At 51.3% G+C, this 15,703-nt stretch overlaps 5 protein-coding genes across 5 annotated transcripts; 2 read left to right on the forward strand and 3 right to left on the reverse strand.

Annotated features, from left to right (window-relative positions):
• Positions 1-749: 749 nt before the first annotated feature.
• GGI43DRAFT_296330 (phosphatase 2C-domain-containing protein) lies at positions 750-3,697 on the reverse strand. Its single transcript, XM_083201457.1, has 7 exons — positions 2,926-3,697; positions 2,209-2,515; positions 1,931-2,004; positions 1,789-1,873; positions 1,513-1,719; positions 1,184-1,444; positions 750-1,103 (listed from the first exon to the last, which is right to left on the reverse strand). The coding sequence occupies exons 1-7, from the start codon at positions 2,959-2,961 to the stop codon at positions 775-777; spliced, it is 1,299 nt and encodes a 432-aa protein (XP_083063489.1). The 5' UTR covers positions 2,962-3,697; the 3' UTR covers positions 750-774.
• A 523-nt stretch (positions 3,698-4,220) lies between these two features.
• GGI43DRAFT_296442 (uncharacterized protein) lies at positions 4,221-7,133 on the reverse strand. Its single transcript, XM_083201458.1, has one exon. The coding sequence runs from the start codon at positions 7,029-7,031 to the stop codon at positions 4,329-4,331; it is 2,703 nt and encodes a 900-aa protein (XP_083063490.1). The 5' UTR covers positions 7,032-7,133; the 3' UTR covers positions 4,221-4,328.
• An 848-nt stretch (positions 7,134-7,981) lies between these two features.
• Positions 7,982-9,347, forward strand: GGI43DRAFT_296445 (putative methyltransferase-domain-containing protein). The gene is made up of 3 exons (XM_083201459.1): positions 7,982-8,378; positions 8,561-8,728; positions 8,896-9,347. Exons 1-3 carry the CDS (start codon positions 8,134-8,136, stop codon positions 9,260-9,262), a joined length of 780 nt encoding a protein of 259 aa, XP_083063491.1. The 5' UTR covers positions 7,982-8,133; the 3' UTR covers positions 9,263-9,347.
• A 1,380-nt stretch (positions 9,348-10,727) lies between these two features.
• On the forward strand, positions 10,728-12,365 carry GGI43DRAFT_296480 (RlpA-like double-psi beta-barrel-protein domain-containing protein-containing protein). Its single transcript, XM_083201460.1, has 2 exons — positions 10,728-11,128; positions 11,211-12,365. The coding sequence occupies exon 2, from the start codon at positions 11,391-11,393 to the stop codon at positions 12,258-12,260; it is 870 nt and encodes a 289-aa protein (XP_083063492.1). The 5' UTR covers positions 10,728-11,128; positions 11,211-11,390; the 3' UTR covers positions 12,261-12,365.
• A 646-nt stretch (positions 12,366-13,011) lies between these two features.
• On the reverse strand, positions 13,012-15,580 carry GGI43DRAFT_381341 (uncharacterized protein; the record flags this gene model as incomplete). The annotated part of the gene is made up of 2 exons (XM_083203112.1): positions 13,012-15,141; positions 15,233-15,580. 2 exons carry the CDS (start codon positions 15,578-15,580, stop codon positions 13,012-13,014), a joined length of 2,478 nt encoding a protein of 825 aa, XP_083063493.1.
• Between the last annotated feature and the right edge of the window lie 123 nt (positions 15,581-15,703).

Consider the following 15,703-nt stretch of genomic DNA (forward strand, 5'->3'; position numbering starts at 1 on the left):
GCGAAGCCTAGAGTAAGTTCACATTTCCACAGCTCGTATCCCCAAAAAATGAGAGGAAGATCTAGTCCGGAGGGAAACTTGGGGCAGAAAGGTGATGTATACATACCTAGGCAGCATGGATATCAAGGAAGAATCCAGTCCTGTACAGTATCCGAAAAGCGAAGCCGCAACATCTTCCCGAATATATAACACGAATGGTACCTCATTTCACCAATTGTTTTATAACATCACCCGAGCTTGAAGAGGAAAAGCGGACATCTGTTGGAGAAGGTTGGTTGGGTATCAGAAATGATGATAAATGGGTCTGGAGCAATGCATAAAAGAATTAATAAAAGAAACAAAGGATCAAGCTCTGAGTGGCGGTTTTCCTGTGCCAAGACGTAGGGCGGAGTAATAAAAAAAAGAAGATGCGCGTCAAGGGGGAACCGTGTGTATGCTGCAAGAGACCCAACTCTCCTTGATCCAAATATTATACCACCGGTACACCAAATATCAACAACGATAGGAAGAACCGTATAAGAGGGGAACACTCAAAATGTCTAACCGCCCCCTAATCCTCTGCCCTCTCCCCCACGACGTTCCTAAAACCCTTTCCCTTTCCTTCTTCCTTGCTAACTTAGGTAAGGGTACATGTTCCTTCACGCCTTGGTTCGAGATCGAGATCGAGATCACGCCTGGTTCGAGCGACAGCCAAAAAAGAATAATTTCACATATTCATCAATAAAACAAGGGCAGGCTTCAAGGCGAGCTACCTGAGCAGGGCGAGAGGACCACCTAATCCTTCTTACTCTCCTCGGGTGCCTTCTCGTCTTGCTTCTTCTCTGCCGATGTAGACGCTGACTCTGGCTTGGACTCTGAATCTTCCTTAGCCTCAGACTCTTTAGGGTTCTTCGAAATCTGGCTGTGAAGATCCTTGTCCTCGTCAGCGTTATCAAACATCTCGGTGTCGTCAGCTCCGGTCAGGACTTCTGTGCCGTCGCCAAGGAAGATGATTCGACCACGGTTTCCTGAAAGGCTAAACTTGCCGCCGCTCTCCTGGTCAAGATCATAGCCGCTGTCGCTGTCCTCGTAGTTGTGGTGGACTCCTGGGCCGCGGAACTCGGCTAATTGTAATCATTGTGGTCAGTCTTCAGTTCCGCCTCTGGGCTTGTATATGGGAAGCTGGGGAATGGTTCGCTCGTACCATACTCAGGGGGGGCACAAGGGCCATCTCCGTCAGCCACTCTCTTGGCGATCTCATCGTACCACTGCTCCTTGGTCTTGCCGTGCAAGAAACCAATGATGATCATGGTCATGTTGTCGCAGCCAACACCGCCGGTTTCTGAGTTTGATGCAAGGCAGTTGTCCATCATGTTCTCGCAAATCTTGTCAAGGTCTTGTCTGGCGGCAATGCCTCGTCGGACGAACTCGACAACAGCCTGGGAAGACTGGCAATCCCAGATACCTGTTAAAAAAGATATATGTAAGCCTGACCGTCCCCTCGCGCCTTTTGTTGGAATCATTCCAACTCACCATCACAAGCGATGACCAAAAACTCATCCTCCTCTGTAAGATCGTGCTCCTCGACATCGGGGTAGGCGGTAACGATTTGGTTTTCGGGGGAGAGCTCGGCGCTCTTCTTGAATTCGAAGTCGCCGATGGCACGCGACAGTGCCAGGTTACCGTTGACACGGCCAAAGTCGACGAAGCCGCCTGCAGCTGTGATTCGGTTCTTCTCCGCTGTAAATCGCAAGGTAATGGTAATCAGTATTCCCAGTCTTCAGATACTGATTGAACGGGTGTACAAACTTTCAAGCTGAGGCTTGTGGTCGTTAGACAGGGGCTTGGCTCGGCCCTTGATGCCCAGCACACCTCGAGAGTCACCAGCGTTTGCCTATAGAATTTTGTTAATATGAGTACGCTTCCACTTCTGTAGACAAGTCGAACGTACGACGTAAATCTTGTTTCCAGCAATCAGGGAAACGCAGGCGGTGCAGCCAGAAACTTCTTCCTCGTATTTGGGGTCTGTAAATAACGTCACACAAGCAAGTTAGCACAAACTAAATTTCTCGTAAAGGATTATAATTGCAGCATATGCACTAGGAAAGCGGCAGAAGTTTTGGCATGACCCATATTTGTTTTGCTGGACCTCTCTCCTGCTTCTTCTTGTGCCTATGCTTTGCGCACAAGCCGGCAAATGCATATAAAGTGGGGGTATGATATTCGTACCGTTGAGAATGGCCCGATCGGTTGCAAGGAAGCCGTCTTTGAGACCCTGAGCATAGTTGCCATTCTTGAAAGAATCTTGTTTGAATACGATGTTGTGGATATTGTCGCCTGCAAACAATGCGACTTTGTCTCCTCCGTGTCCGTCATAGACTCCGAAAAAGGCCAGCCTATCGGGGTGCGTCTTGGTATCTTTATCAGGTGCGGGTAGGTTCAGCTCAGCCGTGTGGGCATCTTCCATGCTAATGCGCCAGCCTTGCATGGCCGAGACACCGTAGAGGAGTCGGTCATCCTCGCCTTTTTCGGAAGTCTAGATGATGAAGAGAAGAGAGGTGATTAGCAATTGTGAGGAAAGCTTGAAAAAGAGCTTCAGGGTGGTAGCTAGAGGCAGAAACATGGGGCAGAGGAGAGGTAAAGATGAGTAGCCATGCGCGGCGGGGTTGTGCATGCGATCAACGACCGATTTTCTGCTCCGCGATGCCACAATGGCGGGACACACGAGGCAGGGCAGAAGCGGGCAGAAGCAAGGCAGAAGACAATACGAGGTGGCACAAGACCATTCAAGTATGAATTTTCATAGCCCGTTGAAGCCATCGAGTCGCGAAGCATCCAACCGCGGCTGAGGCATATGAAGAGGGCATCACGATGCGCTCATGACAGGACTGGGACAGCGGGCACATCACAGATGAGGCGCCCGCAACGCAACGCAACGCAACACACCTTTTCGACAACGGGCTCCGAGAGGGTCTGACCCATGGCTACGGAGAAGAGTCCTGGCTCACGAGGGCCAGCGAAGGATTATATCGATATTGGCGAGAAACGAGGCTCGAGGGTGCGGGCGATGGTCGAGAGTGCTTTGCGTGCGGCACGAAACAAGGTGAGAGAAAAAGACAGAGATGCGGGCTCTAGGCGTCTGTGAGGCAAGGCTGGACACCTCGCAAAGTGCCTATGTTGGCTTTAGATTCCAGGAAGTGGAAGGCGTGTCAGAAAAAAAAACCGGAGGTCAGGTGGATGGAGATTTGTTTGTGTGTGGTGGTTTTGCCAGCGACGCAAAATCGGTCGGATTCGTAGGAAGCGGGGTACCAGAATACATCAGCCAAATCGAACGCCACACTTTTTTTTTTCTTCTTCCATCACCGCTGCACTGCAAACGGGCTCCCCGGGCGCTATGCTACAGGCTGCGTGATAGCGCTAGAGCTGTTCAACCCCTAGCAGGCGCTGGCGCCCTTTGTTCACTCTCGTCTTGCTGGTCTCAGGCAGCAGATAGGCAGATAGGCAGCCAGATGTGGCGAAGCAAGCTACTGCAAGCTGCCTAGCGAGAGAGCCCACCATCTGTGCGTTTCTCCAAGAGGCAAAGGGCTTAATTTCCTTTGTGTCTCCATGCTGCCTTAGCACGATGCGGAGCAGTTCTATTTTATGTTTAGTTTAGTGCTTCTGCCCCGTAGCGGAGATTTGATATTCTATCTTTCTCTTTAATAATCTTTGATAGAGAGGAGAGGCTTAAAATAGACGCTTGTTTACATATTAGAAAGCAGAGTGGCATTGATGCTTCACTGCAACCAACCCCTCCATCCATCTTCAGTTGACGGAGGGGTTTTGTGGCTGGAAAATTCAGCGATCAAGTGCTAGATGCGCATGTACCATGCGGCCGCGATTACTAGGGCCAGGTACTCGGCACTTAACTGTGGTACCTTATTATGCCGCGCGGCAATCTCAGTGTGATGTGCAAATGCGATGATGCACATCAACGACTCAATTGGCTAACACGCTCTATTTACCCTAAACTCCTAAGCGGTAAACAGAAAAATAGGGACCGCAATACGAAAATATACACACAAAGAAGAATAAGAACACTAAGAGTTGTAAAAACTCCTGTCATATTATATATATATGATGGAGGCGGTTAAAGCAGTAGGTGTAATAGAGGCGGTAGAATAAATCTGTGATTATGATTGGAAGACTCTAATTTTTTGCTATCCATCCCCAAATAGATCCATGGTATCGAAAAGAAAAAACGCTACATAGGGAAAACTAAAGTAAACAAACACAGCTACTTCATAAGAGAAAGGAAAGGAAACCATCATATCAACGTAAAACATTTATGCCAACCCGCCCTTTTTAATTTATATAAACATCTTGAAGCTCCTCTCCGACACTTTAGCCGCTGAATCTTCTCTCCTCCAAGCTGCTGCCGCCGCCTTCGCCTTTGTCGCTGCGTCTCTCTCCCCAAACACAGACGACGTCCCACCTTCACTCATCAGAGATATCGCACTCGTAGACCGCATGGGCCGTATCGTGCTCTTTGGTTCGTCCTCGCCCCATTTGCTCGGCGACATAAGCTCCAGGCTCCGTCGCTCTTCCAGCTGTGACATGTTTGTTTTTGATGCCGATCTCGACGGCATGAAAGGAGTCTCGTCTACGAGCTCCAGGTATGCTGCGCTTGGGTCTCTTTGGCCAAGGGGGCGCCAGTTCTCGTTTGATCCAAACGATGGCTCCGTTTGGAAGCTCTTGGCTCTATTTGATATAGAGGCTGTGTTCATCCAAGAAGAGCCGCGGCGGCTGAACCATTTGTGGCTCGATATCCGCGCCTGACTGGGTTGTTTTAGCTCTGAGATGCTTTCAGCTGCTTCGCCATCTGCTTTTGCGTCTGTGGGAGGCTCCTTTTCTTTTGTGGTTGGCTCAGTGATGGACTCTTTTGCCCGACTGACAAGGCTCGGGTCAAATGGCTCCTGAATGTCTTGAACAGTCGAAAGGACTGATGGCAACGCAGCAGAGCTGGACGTTATAGATGAAAAAGCCCCTAAGCTACCTCGCTCACTCGAAACGTTGTGAGCCGCAACGGGCATGGGTTGTATGTTGGCCAAATTCTCCAAGGACGGCAGCGTAAGATCCAGTCCGCTCCTGAATGCGCTCTCTCCAGCTTCTGTGAGGAAACTTGATGTAGGCAAATACAATTGAGCAGCTTCCGGCAAGGTTGTGTCTGAATGGCAGCTGTCTGTTGCCTTATGGCTTCGTCCGCTAGTTGTGGTTCTCTCCACGGTAAACCATGAGGCCTGGTCTTCGTCATCTAGCGGACTAACACTCCTGGCCGTGGCAGGCCGAGCTCCCGATGCCATTGGCCCCTTTGTAGGACTACGCCGTGGTATGGAACCACCGCGTAAAGTACCCGATCTTTTTGAGCTTGATGATATCTGCGATGCTACCTCTGCAAAGATACCGTTGCCTTTCTTGAATAGCTGTAGCTGCGTATTGGACTTTTTGGAGCCAATAGTCTTCTCTACATGGTAGATTGTTTCCTCGTCTGACTCGTTATTGCGCATTGTAAACCGTATCGGGTCTGATATCTTGGGCCGATGCTTTGCTGACGAGATATAAGTTCGACGATGACGCCTTCTGCGCATAACGCATACGATGAGCATTATGGCAAAGGTAAGGAACAGAATCGGTAAAATAGTAGCCAGGAGAATATCGGTTGTATTCAGACGGCGAGAGGGGGCATCTTCAGAATCCATGCCAGCCGGCATCGTGGAATTCGATGAATGAGAACCCGAAGACGATGTCGCTTTGTCTGGCGAGAGGAATGTGGCTTGTAGCACCTCTGATTCGCTGAGGCCAGTGCTTTTTGAAGTGGCTTTGATGGACATTTTGAATTTGCCTTTTGCCGTTTTGGGGGCGTTGCCCGATATTTTGAGCCCATCAACATGTAGCCAGCCTGGTTCGGGATCCAAGTCAACTTTCAAGTCTATATCCTTAGGGTCACGGAAATATGATGAGAGGTCCAGGTTAAATTCATCTCCAGGCTGTATTTCGATGTCTCTGTTGAAGTTTGACTGAAATAATCCTGTACCCACGTCGGCTCGAACATGAATATTAAGAACATCTGCAAATGAATCATGAATGATAATTGTAAAACTGGCAGACTCATCATTGCTTGTCGGCGTTCCTTCCAAGAGTAATGTTGCCGGATCGAAAGATAGCCAAGACGGCATATTCTCGGTCGATACATTTAGGGAGCCAGGTTTGATTGTTTTGTTGTCCAGCTGGATCCCTTTTGCCAAATCGTCGTAGCTGATCTTGGAGCCACTCGTAGCATTCAGCTGAATGACGGGGTGATCAGTGGTGAGTTTGTGGCTGCCCACTACGATAGCAAACGAGAGAGCAGTCCCTGAAAACCCAACAACGTCAGAGGCGACAAGACTGAAATCGAACTTTTGGGGAGGTTGGACCAAGGACTCAAAAGCTGGAGTCTTGCCGGAGAAGGTCAATGTTTGCTTATCGAAGGTGATCCATGCCGGCAAAGGAGTGCTATCATTAGTTGAAGCGTAGTAGCTGAAATTGTTCCCAGCACCAAACGTATCCGGGTCAAAAGTATATCGGAACTCGGTTGATGGATAGGATAAGAGCGAAGACGGAGCTGAAAACTTTCCAAGGCCGTCCATTTGCTGCGAAACAGGTATTTTTACCGAGGGCGGCGGATTGCGTGATATTACAACAGTAGCATTCATCGAGGTCGAACCAACACTGTCCGTCGCAATAAGATCAAACTGCTGGCCTACGACCTCCCCCGCAGGGATGTCTTCATCTTTTGGCGTTCCATACAGACGTCGGCTCCCTTTCTCGATAGATAACCAGCTAGGATGATGACCCAGAGAGTAAGTGATGTTGGAGTTGGATGTGAAGGTATTCGGAGAAAAGGAGTACGAGAAGAGTCGGTCTATTCTGGCGACAGGAGGGAGCTGCGCGTTGAAAGGATATGAAGGTGCGGGCTCAGCCCACGCGGTCTCTAGGAGGCGAAGAGTAAGGAGAACCGTAAAGAGAGAAGCCATTATGTCACGATGTTGCGCCAGACGGCGCTGGATAGCTTCAAAGATGTAGCACAAAAGCCATGCGGCATAGGAGAAAGAGCTTCAGCTGAAAGTACGGCCTGGAGAAGGGGATATCAAGGAGGCAAACATGGAGTAGATGAGAAGGAGAAGGATTTGAAACTGAAAACTCAAGCAGAAAGAAGGCATATTGAATCGGCCTGGTAGATGGCTGGGTATAAGCTAGGATGCAAGCCCCCTTCATTCCACCATAGCTGGCTCACGAAGCCATCATGGGCTCGACCTATCAATAATGCCGAGGAAATCACGAGAATGCGCAGCTGGTCCATTACGATGGGAGGCAAAGTGTTTCAGAGATCAGACAGAAGAAAAGCCTTCCAATAGGCGGCCAGAGAGGCTATGGCATTCCAGAGTAGAGGATGCCCAGCGCTGGCGGAGCTGAAGTCTGAGACATGGGATGCCACCCAGAAGAATGGCCAGGCAAACTATTAGCATCTGGAGAATGAGGGGCGATCGGCACTTGATCAGAGAAACGCGTAACGCGATATCCTCCCTTGATAACGCTGCAACCGCTTTAATAGATGGTTGATCAGAACTGATCCTCGAGCATAGCTCCTTGGCATCCTCCGAGCTGCTGGGCCGTTAGACCCACAGTCGGCAAGCTGTATACCTAAATCCTTGCCGCGTATATACATAGATAGTATATACTGTAGTTCTATCGATCCATGACTACAGAGATCGTCAGTGCAGCAAAAGACGACCAAATTATTCCTTGGCACTTTGCAGGAGCAAACATCCATGAACGTTTAAATCCACTGTTCTCCCCGCGGCCATCTGCGGCAGGTCAAATACGCGGCAAGCCGGAACAATTGAGGGTCTTTGCTTCGGAAACACTATCGTGGCAGGAAAAACATCACTTTAGGGCCATCACAGATAAGGTATCGAAAAAAGAGGGACAAGCTGCTGCGGGGGAATATGACAAGGTCGTGTGCTCGTAGACACCCTGCCAGACTTAAACTTTATCACAACAGCCTCTTGTTTCGTGTCCTCTCCAGCCTGCCAATCTTACCTTGCGACCTTCATAATACCAGCACAGCTTACGACCATGGAAAGCCGTAGTCCATCACCTCCATTGGACCCCGTTGCGGGCGTCACGGAGGATCTCGTTTCACTACCAAACTCAAAGGCGGCCGGCGACACAAACATCGACTTTGACGGACTGCTCGCACAGTCTATCAAGCTCCACGAAGACGTGCGAACAGGTTGCGGCGGACAGACGTGGCCTGCGGGTATGGTGCTGGGGAAGCACATGCTGCGCTACCACAGAACCAAGCTGGAGACTGCCCGAATGTGAGTGGTTTTTCGTTCCCTCTCCTTCTGTCTTGTTCTACTGTACAGAGCACTCGGCGTTTTTTCGTGCTTTTTTTTTTTTTTTTTTTTTTTTTTTTTCTTTTCCTGAGCGCCACCTCGATGCATGACTAAAGCCACTCCCAAACTCCTAGAGAATGAATGCTGACTCAGGCCTAACGCAGACTGGAATTGGGTGCTGGCGGTGGACTAGTCGGATTGGCTGTGGCGGCTGGTTGTGACCTCCAGGCGCCACTCATCTTAACTGACCAGGATGTCATGCTGGAGCTGATGAAGCATAATGTTCAGCTGAACGAGCTTGAGGGCAAAGCTACGGCCTCAATATTGGACTGGTACGTCGTGACTTGTGATTCTCCGCTTCTACACCTTGGTATCCGCCCAGCAGACACCAGAAGGCATGTTCTTGGCGGTGCTACGTTGCCAAACCAATTAAGCGGCTCTATTTTCAGCGCCGAAGCCAATACTTGACTGACCTAACACAATGTGTGCAAATTTCCAGGGGCGAGACTCTTCCAGAGGCCGTTGTGGCGCACAAGCCGGACGTGATATTGGCAGCTGAATGTGTGTACTTTGAGCCGGCCTTCCCGCTTCTCATGCAGACGCTCAAGGACCTGTTTGAGCTCAATGAGGATGCAGTAGTGTATTTCTGCTTCAAGAAGAGGAGACGAGCGGACATGCAGTTTGTCAAAGCAGCCAAGAAAGCATTTGTGGTCGAGGAGATTTTCGATGAGGACAGGCCCGTGTTTCAGCGAGAGTCACTGTTCCTTTTCACATTTAGAAAGCGGGCAGCCGGTGGCACCACTACGAGCAAGAAGAAAAGCGGCATGATAGCCAACCAGAATGGCCAAATCCAAACCGAAAGATGATACCACACAACAGCGGACGGATATTCCCTCTCCGTGATTGGACCAGACTCCTCTTTTTTCTTCCGTGTTATTGCAGGACATCGGCAGCGAGGCCCATCGGCGGTTGCACCAAGCAGAGTACCCAGAGAAGGGAGGCCGGAGGAAGCCTGCATGCACTCTTCCTACCAGGTCAAGCGAACGCGGAATAGCATACGATTTGGCAAATAAAGGTGCGGGGGGACAAGGCCATGGAACAGATGCGGCTGTGAGCTTGACTACTGAGCGAGATTAACGGTTCAGCATGTCTTCTCTCCATGCTGCCACGGCGCCCCGGGATAGCGAGTCGGGCAAACGGCAAGGACTGGCATACGCAAGCCTTTGAGGATGGGCTGAAAATTTTTCCTGACGCGTGGCGATTGCATTGCTTCTTTTTGTTCTTTTTTCTTTTCGGTCCTGTACAGAGGCAAATGATGCTGCTACCTGAGCTGCTGGCTACTAACGTAGCAACGGTTCCATATTTGTCGTCCACACGGCTTCTAAATATGCCCATCCGGTTGGTACAGAGCAGACGCGTAGTGGAGACAGTCGGTGAAGTTAAACGACAGGCCACGACAAGCAGGGAGTCAACCGCCACAATTTTTAGATCGAATGAGCGTGCCTTGGGTCGGCGTGGTCGGAGACACAAGCAAACGCAGTTTAGTCGGAAAAAGCCTAACTTCCGTCGACGACGCCAGACTAGCACAATTAACACCATACTGTGCGCTGCCCCTGCCGCAGATTGAACATATTAATCACATTAAAGTGCCCTCCACATCAGCACAGTAGCATTCGGAATGAAAAGAGGGGCGGATCATCTCTGACTCGCCTCATCTCCGACTGCCTTTGGAATGAAAGAGGCATTGACGGCCAGCACGTGGAGGCGCACTCCATTGCACGAGATGGCGTTGAATAGCGCTGTTCTCCTTCCCGGAGCACCCACAGCGGCACAATGGATGGATTCACTTCTTTGGAGAACAAGAAGCAAAAAACAGCGCACCGTTGTCAGCGTCCCCACGGCAGGCAGCATCTCGATAGCCGGGCGGTAGCAAGAATGTCAAGATCCAAGTGGGTGGATGACAGACGAAGCGGGTCAGCGAAGAAAGAATTTCCCTCAAGTGTCGGTCGGCAAAATGCGAACATGGGGGTAGAGCTAAAAGAAGCGTGAACAGAACAAGGGAAAAAACTTGCATGACAAGGCGCATTTTGTTCTCTGCTCTCTTGCCCGTGCGTGCGGATCCACCGAGATGGCGAGTGAGTTTTTGCAAAGCAGAGGTCCACCGCACATGTTTCGAGTTTTGCGAGTCCTGCCAATCTGTGTGTGAGGGCCCGCAGCGCCTCAGGCACCGGCCAGCGCCCATTGGCTGGCCAGCCGGGTACCTGGTTGACTGCGACCCTGCGACGGGTCCGGATGGCGGCCCCTGCAGAGCCCGCGAAGGCTATTCGCCCCTGTAATACAGGCGCTACAGCAGGCCGGGGGCCAATGGCGGCGCGCAGCAGCGACGTGGCAGCGCCGTCTGGCTAGCTCGGCGCGGCTGTGACCCGTTGGGGGTCTCTGCTCGCTCTTTTTTTGAACAGTGCGCGCACGCTTCTTTTTGTCTTAGGCCTCCATCCATCCCTCGCCTCCGCTGCCAAACTCCCTTGCAGTAAGCAGGCAGCTTATCGACACTGGCTGCGTTGCGCGGCGCTTGGCTCCAGCAGGGCTCCAACAGGGCTCCAGCAGGGGCTCCAGCTCAGTGTCAACGGCGCTAGGCTAATTGAACAGACGCCCACAATGGGCCACTCCAAGCCGAGCGAGCGAGCGATTGAGACACCCCCGGCTAGCGCTCCGTATTAATCCTGGGAGCCCTTGTAAGCTGCAATCCCATTAATAAATCCAGCCTCCTCCCCCTGGCTGATTGTTTCGTCTTTCTCTTCTTCGCAAACGAAACAGACTTACTTCATAGTCGATCTACTTCCCACATTCGGAGCAGGACTCTCCCTTCCTCTTGCAACCCACATTCCTTCAATTCACTTGCACTCTCGCCTCTACGGCACTTTGCTATATCAGCTGTCCTGTTGAACAGAACAACATCGCGACACCACCGCTCCTTAAGCCAAATAGTCATTCAAAATGAAGACCTTTACCGTTGCTTCTGCCTTCCTCGTTGCGGCCGCTGCCGCCAAGCCTCACCACGGCCACCACGCTCACCACCACGCTGCTCGTGATGCCGTCGTGACCGAGGTCGTGTGGCACACCGAAACTGTCACCGCCACTGAGGTTATCGATTCCACCGTCACCTACGTGGTCCAGGACGGCAAGACCACTCCTGTGGCTGCTCCCACCAGCAGCGGCCTTGCTGCCTCTGCCGGCGAGTTCCTAGAGCCTTCGTCTTCCACCACTCCTAGCTCCTCGTCCACTCCTGCGGTTCCCACCACCAGCAGCACGCCTCCTCCTCCTCCGACCACTGCTGCGGCCTCGTCTTCGTCCGTCTTCACGCCGCCGCCTCCTCCTCCTCAGACCTCTGCTAAGGTCTCGGTCCAGGCTGTGCCTGCTCCTGCGCCCTCAAGCTCCTCTGTGGCTCCTCCTCCTCCTCCCCCGGTCGAGACTCCCACTCCCTCTCCCTCTCCTTCTCCTAGCCCCAGCCAGCCTGCTGCTGGTGGCAGTGGAAGCAGCGGAAGCAGCGGCGCCGGTAGCTTCTCTGGTGACATTACCTACTACACCGTCGGTCTCGGTTCTTGCGGTATCGACAACACTGGTGATGACACCACCGAGAACCTTGTTGCTATCAACTGGGAGCAGATGGGCACTGAGTCCAACAACAACCCTATGTGCGGCAAGACCATCACTATCCACGCTAATGGCAAGACCACCACCGCCAAGGTCGTTGACAAGTGCATGGGCTGCGCGAGTGGTTCCATCGATGTCAGTGAGGCGGTCTTCACAACCCTCTTCGGCGGTCTTGGCGTTGGCCGTGCTCCTTGCACCTGGTCTTTCAACTAAGCTGTCTCCAAGACAATCTATGCATGATGGGTATATGTATCCTCTGCCATACTCCGTCTCAAATCTCAAGGCGCACATATACCCTGACCATTTTTTGGACAAAATTCACGTTATACCCTACATTCGTTGATTTAACTTGTTTGGATTCACCATCCCTGGCGTGGATGGGAATGCGATATGGAATAGGAAAATGATTACTTTTATTATTTTTTATTTATTCTTCACACATTTTTTGAAATTTCGTCCCGGAACGGAAAATAACAACAGCCCTCTCTTAACGCGAGTTTTGAGGAGGGAATACAAAGGGAACGGGAAAAAAAATCTTTTTTCTATTGTATATATAGACAAAATTTTATAGACATGTCCTCTCATATTGGAGACAACGTGGAATGACATACCCTTTTAGATGCCCATCAATATTTGATATTCTACACATTTTGGTTGTGATTGCGTGTGACTCTTGTGAGCTGTGAATGTTGTAATTTTTACCAAGTAATATGGAGTAGAGTGTACATGCACTAAAATGCTCATTTGCGCTGCGCTTAATTACACTATGCTACGCCTCGAAGTTGCGCCATAACATAGGTAGCATTGGCAACACTTTACCATGCAATCTTGGGTAATTGTGATAGCCATTGTCACCTCGTATCAACCAGAGCTCAAATTTCTATTAACTCGCCAAAAACAGGGCCTCCCCATGCGATACGCCGCTAACTGCAAATCGTCATATTCTTCTTTTTTATGTTTCTTTTTACAACAGGGTCAACAACTCTTCGATATATCGCCTCGTATCGACGCCAATCCCCTGCGCTAACCGACCCATGCCTTCTCCACCCCCAGAACCTCCCTCGTCTGAGGCAATACGAAAGCCAATGTGGTCACTTGCACGTCGGATAAGGAATATTTCCTTGTCGACGATAGGGGGAGGTGAGTGAGAGGATGTAGAAGAAGAAGATGAGTGATGAGATGAAGGGGCTTTGTTTTCGAGGACAGCTTCGTCTTCATGGTTGCTTGCTCGTGAACTCGAGTTCAGGGATGATGACGACGCAGACTCATGGATGGTGGATAGCGGCAGTGCCGCTGTGGCAGTGTGGGTTGTGGAAGGGGTGGAGGCGGTGCGCTGGAGGACCCTCGTCCAGACGATCCACCATCCACGATTTGTCTTTTGCGTGCGCTCGAGGTCGGTGATGCGGGAACGCGTCGCGGCGTAGACGTTGAGGAGATGGAGGTGTGTACTTACAGCATCCGCTCGGGACCACGCCGGTGAAGAAGACGGTGAAGCTGCAGGGTCGGGGAAGAAGTCGGGAATGTTTGGTATGGAGGAGTGCACGGTGAGCGAGGGCGGATCCCATACGAGGTCTTGGATGTGGGATGATACAGGGCCGGCGTCTGGGCGCTCGGGACGGTATTTGGTTGATGCCAAGAGTGGCTTCCTTAGCGGAGAGAGCTGATAGTGCAGGGAGCGGTAAAGCATGTCCCAAGCCAGGGAATCGGTGCGGAGGCGGAAGAGAAAGGTAAAGATGAAGGGCTTGTTGACGTAGACAACGACGCGGAGCTTTTCCGCCATGTTGGCGTCGTGAGAGGCATAGTTGGGGAGCATGTTTCCCACCTCTTGGGATGAAGTCAACGGGTTAGCAGGATGCTCAAAATCCTTGACGATGGAACTGTCAAGGCGGTTCACCGTAGCAGATGAGCTTTCTAGCTCAACATGGAGAGTGCGGAGAACGGTACGAGAGTTGTTTTCGTTGCCATCAGGGTCGTCTGAGCCCAGATTCTCTTCCGCAACATTCTCAGCCATCTCCTCGTCTTCAATGTCTCCTCGGAGTCCAATCAAGTAGTAGCTAGAAGCCATAGAAGATGGCCGTCTGGGCAACTTGGGACGCGATTCCGGTACGCCTGTGGCATTTGACTTGTCATCAGCGGCAACTTGTTGATTGGCCGCTTCTGACGAATTGCCTCCTGCGCCAGGAAAAGACCAGTAGGATCCATAACCTAGCGTCAGATAGCTAGTCATCTTGTCGACAAGTCTTCCAACCTCAGGCTCTTGAGCTGCCTGAATTTGTCCATCTTCTGACGTTTTTGGCTGAGCATCTTGAGCATCACTCGTAGATGGGCCAGCTTCTTCCGCAGGCTCCGTCGCCTTGGGTGGAGCATCTGGCTTTGGATGCTGGATGTCATCCGGAACCGCCACTTTGGAAGACGACTTCTTGCCTCGAGCGCGCCGTGTTGAAGTTGGGCTCTCTATGATACCATATGCGTGCTCACCCCAGGTATAAAGATCTTCCATCCAGTTTGTCACGTCCCGTAGAGACTTGCGTGACAACGCCCCCGTTCCGAGGAAAATGGCACCGTCTTCAGCTCTAGGCTCTTTACCGCTGCCCAGCCATGGCTCTACCTCAGTCTTTTCCGATTTCTTCGACTTACCCGATTCTGGCTCGACATCATCAGGCCCGAATCTTGAGACGACAAGATCAACAAGACCCTCCACTCGGCTGACCAAACCTTCGAGCACCTCTCTTTCACCGCTTCCCCTGTCTTCTTCACCGACTCCTACCCCGAGCTCTCCAGACGCAGCAACGTTGATCCCACCGAAAATGTCTCTTGCAGGGTTCCCGTGCAGCATGACGTTCCAGGTGGATAGAAACAGGTCCCAGTAGCGGCCTAGCAGCGAGATGAACTTGACTCGGCGATATCGAACAAACAAGGCGCTCAGTGATGATCCATGATGCAAGAGAAAGATGCTGTGTGCACGCAGCAGATCCCTCAGAAGTAGTGCAGCTGGCTTAATCTCCCGGGTCGAATACTCGAATCTCTCCTCCTGTTGCTCTCCAGTCTTAGTAGGTAGTCTTGGAGGGAGGGGTACTTTATTCAGGTCGATGCTCTATTCATACCAAGGTCAGCAATCAAATCACCTTTAACAGGCACTCACTGTGCGCATCATCAACGCAAGAATAGGCTTGTGAAAGGCTCACCGCAAGAATCCACCATCCCGGCTCCAGCTCATGCGCAATCACCCTCGACTTCTCGGTGTCAATAGCATCTACCGCAGCCCCATCAGAGAAACCGCGGCTGAAGTTGACCATTCCTTGGGCAAGGCCAATCTGTCGCAGCCGCTCATGACGTTCCTCTTGGGAGATGCCATCTGTCGGTCTCGTGCGCGCGCGCCTCCGCCGGCGGCTGGAGCTTTGTGTAGAAACAGAGGCATAGTAAACGATCTGATCGTCAATTGTCTCATCCGTCTGGCCCAGCGAAGGATTGAATAGGGCGAGGAAACCCAGCTGCGCGGGCACAATGCCGCTGGTTGAAGCATAAGCAGCCATAAGGCCGACGCTATGTGACCCAACCTATCGAGCGAATGGACAGCTATGAAGTAGTAGAAATAGGCATAATCAGCTAAATTAGAGATCCACAAGTAAAAAGATCTGCACTTGGATATTATCGCT

This window comes from Trichoderma evansii (genome assembly GCF_050947405.1).
Source record: "Trichoderma evansii strain SZMC 28006 chromosome Unknown GGI43scaffold_4, whole genome shotgun sequence".
NCBI lineage: Eukaryota > Fungi > Ascomycota > Sordariomycetes > Hypocreales > Hypocreaceae > Trichoderma > Trichoderma evansii.

Bases quoted from the DNA above. Each gene is read 5' to 3' on its own strand.
- GGI43DRAFT_296330 (XM_083201457.1), bottom strand. From the start codon at position 2,961: ATGGGTCAGACCCTCTCGGAGCCCGTTGTCGAAAAG. The intron at 2,005-2,208 runs GTACGAATATCA...CGTTATTTACAG, and splicing joins CGATCGGGCCATTCTCAACG to ACCCCAAATACGAGGAAGAA. The intron at 1,874-1,930 runs GTACGTTCGACT...AAAATTCTATAG, and splicing joins CTGGAAACAAGATTTACGTC to GCAAACGCTGGTGACTCTCG.
- GGI43DRAFT_296442 (XM_083201458.1), bottom strand. From the start codon at position 7,031: ATGGCTTCTCTCTTTACGGTTCTCCTTACTCTTCGCCTCCTAGAGACC.
- GGI43DRAFT_296480 (XM_083201460.1), top strand. From the start codon at position 11,391: ATGAAGACCTTTACCGTTGCTTCTGCCTTCCTCGTTGCGGCCGCTGCC.
- GGI43DRAFT_296445 (XM_083201459.1), top strand. From the start codon at position 8,134: ATGGAAAGCCGTAGTCCATCACCTCCATTGGACCCCGTTGCGGGCGTC. The intron at 8,379-8,560 runs GTGAGTGGTTTT...GGCCTAACGCAG, and splicing joins AAGCTGGAGACTGCCCGAAT to ACTGGAATTGGGTGCTGGCG. The intron at 8,729-8,895 runs GTACGTCGTGAC...GCAAATTTCCAG, and splicing joins ACGGCCTCAATATTGGACTG to GGGCGAGACTCTTCCAGAGG.